This window comes from Lissotriton helveticus, chromosome 2_1 (genome assembly GCF_964261635.1).
Source record: "Lissotriton helveticus chromosome 2_1, aLisHel1.1, whole genome shotgun sequence".
Taxonomy (NCBI): domain Eukaryota; kingdom Metazoa; phylum Chordata; class Amphibia; order Caudata; family Salamandridae; genus Lissotriton; species Lissotriton helveticus.
This window is the reverse complement of record NC_136059.1, coordinates 1733849064-1733861270: the sequence shown is the minus strand read 5'-3', so window position 1 is coordinate 1733861270 and position 12207 is coordinate 1733849064. Positions and strand designations below refer to the sequence as shown.

The following is a 12207-nucleotide window of genomic DNA, read 5'->3' as shown; positions in this document are numbered from 1 at the left end:
TTTTTAATAAAGTACAAGGTTGTTTCTATAAAAATTTCGATCATAAGCAAATACCTTGCGCGAAGGAAAATCATGGTTTAATTTTGAGTGAAAATTAACCAAACGATTGTTAACAATGGATGTCAAAAAGTGCCTACGCCTAGAGATTGCAGAGGCTAGCGGAAATGAAAAAAATGGAACTTGCAAGAGCCAGGAGTGAGTGGGCCAAAAATAACGGGCGTGACCCATTGCGCGCTGTTGAACTGAATGGCAATAGAGCTTTTTGGCATATAATATCCCATGGAAGTATAGACAATGTGAGCATTTATCATCACCGTATATAGCCTGAGAGGTGGGCTACTCATTTTTCAGGGCTGTATACTCAGGATGAGACCGACTATCAGGCCCGAAACTCCCCCTAGGTTTTGCCAAAAATGCAGATGCGCTTGAGGACAGTGTAATATAATTTAGCTTAGTGACCCAACCACTGCTATAAGCCGCTTTAAAGAAGCAAAAGCTCCCAGCCATGACAAAATACCTGGTGATTTGTTTAAATCAGATCCCCAAGTGTGGATTAGTTACATCAACCCTCAATCATATACCATTGTGGCTGGTTGAGATATCCTTGACTCTTGGAGAGGAGCTGGGATAATCTCCATTTATAAGAAGGATAATGCTTGTAGTTCATCTAATTATAGGCGCATCAGCGTAACTGTCAATTTACAGAAGTTTTTCGCAAGGCAGGTCCTCGATAAGTTGTTAAATTGGGGTGATGACCAGTGCAAACTGTCCCCACTTCAAGCTGGCTTCTGCTTAAAAACCACTACCTCCGACCAGTTGCTTAGATTTTCCCTTTTGTATTGGAAGTATGCATTGTTGAATAAACAAAGATTGTATGTAGCTTTTGTAGATCTACGAGCTGCATTCGATTTTGCCCTAAGGGGGAGTGTATGAAGAGTTCTAGGGGAGTTCCTGGGAACCTGATTAATCTTATTACCAGACTGCAAGAAAGGAACTATGCCTAGGTTCGATGGGGCAACAAGGGTGAACAGACTGACCGCATTCCTATCTCACACGGCGTACGTCAAGGGTGTGTCCAAGCGCCCACCTTATTTACATTGTATATCAATGACGCAGTAGACACACTTATTGCCTGCAGGAATGACTCGCCCGTCTTAAATAACAAAACGTTTCCAATACTTATTTTTGCAGATAAATCACTTCGTATTTCTAAGACCCTTGTGGGCCCCCAAAATCGAATTGATAAGTTTAGGTAGGTACACTAACTCAACAAGAGTACTTTGTTAGCACCACATAGATCTAAAGCAATCTTACCACTCCCACTCAATTTACCCCGCTCTTGAAGACTACTGTGCCAAGGCACCAAGCCTACCTCTTTTTGGAGCTGAAATATCATGCTATGTTAACCTCCAGAAGGTATCTGTAGCAGAGAACAACTTTGCTAGATCCCTTATCTCAGTTTTGGTTAGCACTCCCCTTACACCTCTTTTTTTAATGTAGGAATCAATAGAATTTTCAATGTGGCACAACTGAAGTCCCTACCATATCAGATACGCCTGTGGTCCGCATCAGAGCTAGCTGACTACAGAGATTCTCTAAGGGGAATCTTGAACATGACTAATACTCTGAAAGTTGAATGGCTCAAGTTTGTATTAAGTTGGTTCCTAAAGTTAGGCCTAATGAAATTAAAGGTTGACCCAGGAAGCATCTGTAAAGCTGAGGCTGTTTTAAAAACCTTTTACTAGGCATACGTCCGTGAACAATATGTGAGCATGATGGATGCACTGGCTGTGATGCTGGTGTTGGCAGGGAGCGATATTTAGCGGTGCCAGTGGTGGAATTGAATGGTGCCAGTCAGAGTCAGACTTTGCCAGGATAGCGACCTGGGTGGGAAGAAATTTGGCACCCACACTGCTGCTTTTGAATAAAATGAACCCCTTTTGTGATTGGAGGTCAGTCCTTGGCTGTCTACATCAGAATTGCGACTGTCCTCTGCACACAAACCTCTCAGCACCTTCCACAGCTCATCGTAATCACTCTCAGATTAGTTTCTCATGCTGCTGCCAAGGTGTTTGTGAGAGGGGATGGGGTTAATAGTGGGTGGCAGCAGGAGGTTTAGAGAAAGATGGGAGGACAAGAAAGGAGGCGGACGGTGTGGTAAAAACAGCACTTGTGCCAAATGACAGGAAATTCTGCTGTTCGTAAGACCTTAATGCAGACAGCTCCCTAAGCCCACGCTGAACTCATGTGTCCTGGGCCTGGACCCAGCTAGTGGTGGCAGATAGCAGATACAACACAGTGTCGTCAGCAGCGCAAGTTATACCCTTTTACCAAATGTTTTGAGCTGAGGTGATTATTTTGTCACAAATTAAACATTAAAAGAGGTCCCAATGGCTAGTTCTCTTATCCTAGTTGGTGGTTCCAGTTAAAGTGTACTTTACAGTTCCTGCAAGATTCTGAGACTCTCTTCCACCTCTATGCCGATACCAAATATACATGACAATCTCATGCCCGGAAGATGTTGCCATGCTTTCAAATACACTCTTAAAGATTCAAAACTGGATGTCCAACCACAATTTAAACTCAACCCAACTAAAACAGAATTTCTTTTGATCTCACCTCCGAAAGCAAAATCTCCACCCTGGATGTCTGCCCGCCACTGTATTGAGAGCCTGATCACTCGGCATCACCCTTGATAATCGTCTCAATCTTCACAGCCGCATAGCAGCTATAGCCAACAATGCACAACAGCAACTTAGGCAGCTTTGGGGCACCAGACAATTGATTCCAGAACAAGAACTCAAAACAGTGGTGCAGTCTCTCATTCTCTCTAGACTATGGAATTGCCATTCTCTCAGGCATTCCCAAAATACACCTAGGCCCACTAAGAGCAACTCTATATGCTGCAGCACACTTAGGCCTCAAGAAATTTGACCACATTTCCCCAGCCATGCTAATCCTCGATAGCTCCCATCGAAGTGCGGGCCCAATTAAAAATCGCTTCAGCTACCCACAGAGCGCTGCCCTCCTCCTCACCCAACCCTTCCGGGTTCTCGTTTAGTTTAAACATCACCCATGCGTTAGTGATTTCTGCACAAGGAGAAGCCCCTGAATTTCCTTTCACCGGGTGCACAAATTTTTCTAGACAACATCATTTTCGTCATGAAGTAAGTTATGACAGATTATTGGTTTGGCACTTTTGATTAACGCGCCGTCACTTCGGTTCACTATTCTAACAGCCCGCCCGTTTATTTTCAACAGCATTTACCATCAACCTTGATACCCCCACCAAAGAAAGACCCGGTATGTTTTTCATCCATTTTTAAGTCCTTTGACTTGATTGTTTCTTTTTTTATACACACCACTAGGATCCCATTGACATTGCAATATACATTAGCTCAGCAGTCGATTACCCTCTCATTATTGTAAAAATGCACTTGTAATGATTTATTGTGTTTATTAGCGTATGTTTAAGTGTGTCATTTTCACCAACAGAGCTCCTCGATAAAGGGCACAGCCCGAAATGCATTGGAGCAGTTGCATTTTCTTTGAAGAATTATGTTTGAGGAAACAATGAATAAAAATTGATTAATTGAATTTATCTTCAAAATAAAAAACACGTTACGAATTGAACAATTGAGCTTTGTCTGATTACATTTGGAGTCAGTCTGTCAAGAGGAACCACCACGGTGTGCTTACATAACAGGGACGCACTCACGTTGTTTGTGCGCTACTCAATACATATCCATTTAGCGTACCGGGACGGTTACGCCACCTGTTGGAGCACCCGAAGCTGCAAATTGAGCCACTCACCTCCTACAACTTCCCTAAAAACATTCGCTGTGCACCTAGCCATTTTCGATTTGTCTAAGCTCTTAAACTTTGGCAGGGGATTGAGCAGTGGATTGCCAGTTTCTCAGACTACAGACTGCAACAGTTTGTCTATTTTGGACCAAAACTCTTCTACATTGACATCGACTTACTAGAGCAGATCAAGTCCTCAGTCTCCATCACTTACGATTCTTCCTGCCTTGCTCTATTTGGCTTGGCGCGCACACATTGACAAAAGAGTCGCTGGCCTCGGAAACCGAGGCACCAGGTGTGTGTTTCGCTCGGGTCTGTAGGGTTACCCAATGGGCAACTCATACTTTTGTCTGTCTCTACAGGTTGGATGTAGGGGGCAAGAAGATGTCCCTGGAACATGGAAGCAGGGCGCTTTTGACTGCAACCACTAACTGAGTGCAATCCGCCCTTTACGAGATTGAAGTGTTGCATTACTTCTGCACACCAGATTTGTGTTGGGGTGTCTTGTCGAAGACTTACCGCTAGGTGATATCATTATGTCAGGTCTGGAAATAGCAAGCGAGTGAGATTGTACTATGCCAATTATGTACCTGTCATCTTCATTATTCCAATTTACCTTCTTCTTCCAAGTACTTGTTACCTTCTACGGTTCTCATTTCTCAGTACTAGGTATGTTTGGCGACAGAGGGGTGAGAGCTAGGTGGGGCCTTCCATTATGGCATTCTACAAGGTTAGGGAGGAGTCTGAAGAGATAGGGTTGTTTTCCTTAGATGCACAGGGTGCCTGGAGGCAAGTGGACCCATGATATAATATAGGTAGGCTTACCTGTTTTCAGTTTCTGTTTTTGGTAAATTCTGGTGGGGTTTTTTCAATACCTTAAAAAACAGTGGTTATCAGTGGTTACCCATTTGCGCGCCATTAAAAATAACAGAAACAGTGTTTTTCTGGTGTTTATGGAATTTTAATGTATTTTTAATTATTGCTTGCTTTCTGCACTGATAGCGTGTCCACAGAGTATATGAGGTCCAAATACATTTTTACTGCAAAAGAATGGACTACAAATTGAATAGCATTCTTCATTAACTCCGAAGATTGTAATGATGCTTTCAGCATACCATCTAGCAAGTGACAAGGATCTCTTACAGGGAAGCACATCAGCTCAGGTATCGATTTTGACAGGCCATAACACAACCTTTTCATTTTACATATACGTAGCTGAATTACTGCAAATACAAACAATATCACAGGGAAAACCAGGACGGGTTCCCCAGCGGTCTACAGCGCCAGGACACTCGGGTAGAGTAACAGTGCGCTTTACAAGTATCCCACATTTACATTTACATCACTCCAATCTGTATTGAACTTGGGAAGAACTTTTTTTTAGCAGCATCCCAAGTGACAATGCATTCCATTTTTACCAAATGTCTGGTGTCATCTTTTCACCACTATCTCAGATGCTTGGTGAGAAAATTCTTTTCACATATACCTGTCACAACATTTTGCATTGAATGTTTAAAGCTTGAGGTGTTTGGCAATTAACTCACTAGAAAAGGGGGCTGATGTATCAACGGATTTCACCCATTCTCTGTCAGTGGGTAAATGTGATGGTACATATTAAGAAAGATTCTTATGAAACCAGCCATGAAATCAAATGTAGTCAAAATATCAAATATGATTTTTATATTTCCTGATTCTCTACAGTATATAAAATTACTACATAAGACCTAAAACATGCTTCTAAAGACTGCATCTTTAGACCAAAGACCACAAAACTGAAAAAAAGCAGAAGGAAGAAGAGACAATGCTTTAGTGACATCCCTAAACAACAACATTTAAGCAGAATAATGTTAGCCCAGTCTTTCTTGATGCTACCTTGTATAATAAAGTTACATTATATTGGTTCCTTCAGGAAGAAATAAAAATGTCTCTTTCCCTCATCTTTTCCTTTCTTTGAAAGACGGCGGCCTTAATTCTATTAGATCTGAGTGCCGCCTTTGACACTGTTGCTCATCGTACGCTGCACCAGTGACTCAGGAAGGGAGGGGTGGGTGGGAAGGCATTGGCATGGATGGAATCCTTTCTGCAGGATCGCAGTTTTCGGGTGGCACAGGGACCGTATCTATCTAAGAGCATCAAGCTTAATCAGGGGGTGCCACAGGGGTTCACTCTCAGCCAGACCCTGTTTAATCTTTATGTTGCTCCAGTGGCAGACATCACTGGAAAGTACGGGGTCAAAGTCATGTCCTATGCTGATGACACGCAGTTGGTGGTGTCCTTAACACTGTCGGACGAGAAGGCAGCCACTAATTTCAATTCCTGCCTGCAAGAACTAGCGGTATGGATGGCTAATAACTGCCTCAAACTGAACGGGAGTAAGGCAGAAGTGATGGTTATTGGTAAGGCAGCTTCTGTGTGGATATCGGCATGGTGGTCACAGACCCTGGGCCCCACCCCTGTGCCTAGTGAACAGGTTAAGAACCTAGGGGTGTGGCTTGACACCAAGCTCTCGTTTGAGCATCAGACAAGGCGAGTGGCAGGAACATGTTTTGGAATCTTGCGTGGATAACGCAAGACCTTGGACCTCCTGCCTACTGTAGTAATGAAGACCATGGTTCATGCCTTAGTAACTTCAAGGCTGGACTATGGAAATGTGCTCTATCTGGGGGCCAATGTCAGCTGTGTACAGAGGCTTCAATATATTCAGAACACAGCAGCCCGCCTGGTTCTGATGCTGCCCCGGAGAGCCTCTTCCAGGAAGGCTTTAGGCGTCCTTCATTGGCACCCGATTAAGGAGCGAATCCTGTTTAAAGCTCTCTGTGTGAGCCATCGGATTATACAAAGGAAGAGACCTGCATACCTACATAACCTTGTGAGCCCGTATTTCCCCTCCCGCCAATTAAGATCTAGCAGGATGGGACAGGTTATTGTTCCCAGAGTCAGGATGTTAAGGATGGGTGGGCGCTCCTTTAGTTTTGTGGCACCTCAGCAATGGAATAGACTCCCGCGGGGGCTTCGGATGGAGGTCTCAGAGTTGACCTTTCGTAAAAAGCTGAAAACTTTTCTTTTCCCCACTGAGTAGATCTCTGGTGCTGGACCCTGGTTGGGGGGTGGCCTGCTAATGATGTTTTGTTCTTGAATGTACCGTAGCGCGGGGAAACACTAGTATAGTGTAACCAAGCGCTTTACAAATGTCATTATTATTATTTATGAATGGCACTTAGTTTGTGGTTGCGAATGTGTTTTTTCAGTGTTTATATGGTTCACCGGTAATGACTATTTTCCTTTCGGTGGGGTTTTATCAGTTATTATAGGTTTAAACCTAAAACCAGATAGAAATATAGGTAGAGAGAGTCAAATCAGAGTAATGAAGATTACTCATTGCATTCCTAGGCACATTAAATAGAATAATGGTGAACTAGTATACAATTAAGCATTTAAATTTGCTTCCCTCTGCTACCCGTTGCTTGTCCAATCACCCCTCCTACTCTACACTGGTACTTTGTGTCGCTCACCTTTATGAGAATACGGAAAACTATTAAGTGCTGGAATAACATTGATACAAATAATAATTACTTTTGGCCAAAGTATTCTGCTGTTTTGATGTTTATATGGTGGACCAGGAATCCAGATTAGGTGCTAAAGTGGGAGCATTATACTTCCTACTTCTGGATGTTGGGTAAAATGATTTATGGGGGGTAAAAAAGGAATTCCCTTTCCTAAAGAAAGCTTTTTTTTAATTGGCTAAAAAAAACCAACATATTTATCTCTGAACTATATGTATTTATTTTGTGTACGAAGTGATTTCCTTGTAACTGGCAGCTTACATAACTGAAACCATTAATTTCTATCTTGCAGCCCTTCTTTAAATAGCAAGGATTTTAGCTTGCAGTCCTGCAGCAGGTCACACTTGATGCCAATAACATGAGCATATCACTTGGGCAGGGCGAGGCGGGGCTTGGATAGGTTTCACAGTTCCTGTTGGGAGCATTTTCCCCAATTATTGTGAGTAAGAAATGCCATTATTTCATTACCCTGATAGGCTGCGCAGGATATCCATTCTGGAAACTCTGTTGGAGGTTTTACTCTCTGCCTCTGATGAAGGGAGGCCCACAGTATGTGAACCTGGCACCAGCTGTTTTTCATCTTCCCTGGTGGGAGCCTCAAACACCTGGGCAGGAAACCTCTGCAGCAGCAACTCCACCAGGTGCGTCTGCCATTGTGGAATGACTACTCTGACATGACATGTTGGCACTAGAAATGCAACCCAATGTTGGCAGTACCGATTAAACCCTGTGGAGCCCCATGGGCAGTTGAAATTTCGGGCCTCTTCGCAAATTATCTCCTAATACCTACTGCACTGGATTTTGTTTTACAAACTGACAGTTGTCAGAAGATGAGCTTTTAAGAGACAAACTGTTATGTGAATCTGATGTCTTTGGTTTATGTACTTTTTACATTAATACAGTATTTTCTCTATAGAGTCTTTAATGTAAGGTTTTAGTTTCTTTGAGTTGATTCATTTTTTTCTAACTTTTGGAAACAATATTTAAGAAAGCTTGGTTGTAATTTTCTTTCAAGATCAAATCAATATTATTTTGACCTATTGTCGCGGAGCCCCTGAAAGGAGTGGGGCCCATAGGCGGGCGCCTACTTTGCCTATTTGGTAATACGGCACTGAATGTTGGGATACATACCTATGGCGACATTATCAGTTTTCAGTGCCAGCCTGCTAGGGAGTAGACAGAAAATTCAAACACCCTCCACTTTGATCCAAAACTTTCATGTAATTGACGAGCGAGTCAAACCCAGATGAGTTACCGTGAGGCTTCCTTCTATCCACCTATCTGACCATTCTTTCAGGCTTCTATCCACCCACCAACCCTTTCGCCCCTTCATTCATCATTTCAGCCTTTTATTGATCTCTCCTTACACTATTCCATTCATCTATTGTGTAAGTATTCAAGTCTTGCAATCATTCAACCCTTACACCATTGTCTCCATTATTTCATCCATTCATCCACTTTCGCACTTCCACTTTTCCGCTGCATACGAGAATAACCTTGTCAGCCTAATTCGCAGATCGGCCCACACGACAGCAAGGATAGCAGAACCTGGATAGGCCCCGAAAATTCATCTTCCACAATCCTCAAAAGAGGGTGATAGAGTACCATAGAGGGTGAAAACAACGGAAACCCTCTGCGACATTCCTTTAGACTCATCTGAATAGTTCTGACTATTTTCGGTGGACGTGAATAGACAGAATACTGTACAAAAACAGAAGAATTAACATATCTGTAAAGCTTCAACTGCTTTTTCAGGATGAATCAAAACAAATCTGCATATTGATTTCATCAATTCTCCGAAGTACAACAATCAAGAAAACCAGCAAGCGATGTTTTAGTTTTCCACCGCTAGAGGGCAATAATGTCAAGCAAAGCACTTGCAGCGTACAATATGTAGAGAACATAATTGAAGGAAATACATTGTTTTACCTTTCGTCGCCAAAAATAGAAAGTCAGGAACCCGATGGGCACTACTGCTGCCGAATAAAGAATCCAAAGCAACGGGTTCTCCACTGCAGCAGTTACCAACTGGCTTAAAATGCCAGGCTGTGGAAAAAAAGGCCCTCAGAGTTTAATAGAAGCTCACATTGAATCAATTAATACACACCGCTGATGATCACGTTTGCTTATTTTTTAAAAGAGCTTTATGAGAACTAAGCGCTTAATGGGTTGACATTTATTAATACAACGAAATGCTGAACAATAGTTATTTGGTCACAGACATTATATGTCACTTAGTGACAGCCATTGGAAGTTAGTGTGCTACTCTCTGAGGTACATGGTAAAATGTAGAAGGGCGTGCGAGAGAAAGATATAGCAGTCATAAATAAATTCACAAATAGGTTTCAATTAAACGATGTTCTGAGGTGGAACTCCTAAAAAAGTATAACAGTAATTTCTTGGTGTGCCAGGGAAGTCAGATACTCCCCAGAGATGTCAGGAGGTTGACCCCACTAAGTGAACAAGCACTGGCAAAGCCAATAGGGCGCACCTTTGTAAGGAGCTTCAACTTTACTTTTCTCTGTACTACAGATAGTGTAAATTAAATAGGTTTTTAATGTTGTAATGTTTTGCTGATTAAGTGATGTATGTTGGATGTTGTGAGTTTGTAAATATAATTTATGTTTAAACGGCTGTTGTAATCAGATAAACTTTCGTATGTAAAAAATGGTATGCTCAATAGTGTTTTGCATTGTTTGGATTGTGGTAAGTGGGGTAGGGGGTGTCTAATAGTGTTCCTTATCTGTTATTAGCATGGTGTGATGTAGATTTATTCAGTGTGGAGTGATGTAGACTGTTGTAGATTTTAGGTGGTTGTTTTTGGGTAGTGTGAGTACGAATTGTGTTTCATAGTGTTGTGTATATTAAATGTGTGTGCAACTGCTGTGTGAGTTGCTATGGGTGATTTAGATTGGAGTGGTGTGCGGTAGGTGGTATAAGTGTGTTGTTTTTTGTTTTTTGGTTGATTGTAGAGCTGGCCGTTTCCTATCTCTTTTTTTTTGCTGCCATAATAAGACAGACTACAAAGGCAATGAATGACGTTGTGTGTATTTATTCACAATGTTGTTGCTAGAGTACCCACTTTGTCCTTCCTAATGATGCTTTGGGTTTCCTTTGCATTGCCAATGCGTATGCTGTGACGTCTTTGCTTTTCTCCTACAATGGTAATAAATAACACATTACACTACTCTTCTTGTTCTCATATATATAATAATGCCACAACGTTTTTTTCAAGTCATTTATCAATTTGTTTTTTAACGAAAAGCAGAATGCATGTGCTTAAATTTGCACTGTAAGTTAAAACTACATTGAAGAGGCCTCGTGACTATTAGCAGAGTTGCTTTCCTATATAAAGCCACAGTAGCTTGCAGTCTGTGAGACGCTAAACATTTTTTCTCATATCAGCCTCATCGTACTGGAGTAAATAAGTGTGAATGTGCATTTATTACTACAGTGCCCCTAAATAATAATTTACAGTCTGTTGGGTTCGTGTCCTGGGTTGACGCAGTGCTGACTGAACATTCTTTTCTGACGTAAAAGTGCACTAGTCGGCTCTTTTGTACAGGATCAGAGAGAGATTCAACAGAGAGAACACTGTGTTGTATTTTAAGGGTGAGTTGAGGACAAATGCACAGTCTACCTTAAACAGAGCTGCTGGTCCTTACCTGACCCCACATTCAGTGCTTCTCATGCCCATTGCTGAAGCTGTGGAAGAAGCAGCTACATGCAGGATGCCAGCACGGCATGTTCACAAACTGCACACTGAGCCACGTGTCCTTCCCTCATGGGGTGCATTGAAAAGAGCACATTTCCGAAACTCTGCCGCTTGAATTCCCAGAGCAAAGACCAGTATGTTTTATAAGTATATCTAGAGCCAACAGGATAGCCCAGCGGGTTAAGTGCTCACTGTGATCTTGGAGCACCAGTTTTGGTTGGATAACAGCCCAGTGCCAAGTGTTATGTGCAAAGCTTTTGTGCAGATCAGTAATAACAAATCTCACAGTTTCCCTGTTCCATCCGTGAGTACTCCTCCAGTCCAGGTTTTTCAGAGATTTGAAGTCCAGTTATGAAATAAGGCTTACAGGTCTCAGAATGAACAGAACAGAAAACCTGCACTGAATCACCTGTTCAGGCATAAACCTGAAAAACTCGTGGCCTCTGTGGAATCTAACTTCTTCATAGCACCGATCACTCCTTTGTGCCTCTCTTTATACCACAGACATCTCAATGGGAGAAAAAGAACTGTGGGGGTGTAATTAAGCTGTTGGCTAGCGCTTAGAGGTCTCGCTCTTGTGGTTTGGCCTTCATCTTTTTAGTAATGCCCGTTGTTAGAACTCGGCGGCATTGCAGACAGACCGGACCCGGTTTTACGATAAGAGCCACCTTAACACAACATACGTTTTGTGCTGATGTTTGACTGTAGTGGTCTGTGAAGCACCAGAACACATGGCAGCATAGCGCCGCCAGGGCTGAAGCGGTTTGTAGCTTTCCTTAGTTCGAACAAGCACACAAGATGATTCATTTTCCTATCAACGGGGAACAAAGGAGCAGAGAAAATGAAAACCAGGAAGCTAGCCCGCAGTCATTATTTCTAAGAACATCACGACAAATGTCAAAACTCTACTCTTGGAAGATCAAGCTTTGTTACTATAAAAACTCTGTGATATATCTTCCCCCATTTGGGATTTCCACACAAGGTCCAACCTTCCATCTCACTTGTTCTGTCCAAACTCGATTACGCCAATAGCCTCTACCACGGATCACCTTTAATGACTATGAAAAGACTACAACGGAGTCAGAACTCGGCTGCCAGACTACTCTTGCTTATCAAACCGCGAGA

At 42.4% G+C, this 12207-nt stretch overlaps 1 protein-coding gene across 1 annotated transcript in view; it reads right to left on the bottom strand.

The window, feature by feature from the left end:
• The window catches only part of CLGN (calmegin), a 379504-nt gene that overhangs the window by 91088 nt on the left and 276209 nt on the right, over window positions 1–12207 (bottom strand). Inside the window, exon 11 of the mRNA XM_078677626.1 lies at window positions 9297–9413. Coding sequence (XP_078533752.1) covers window positions 9297–9413 — 117 coding nt within the window. The remainder of the gene's footprint in view (window positions 1–9296; window positions 9414–12207) is intronic.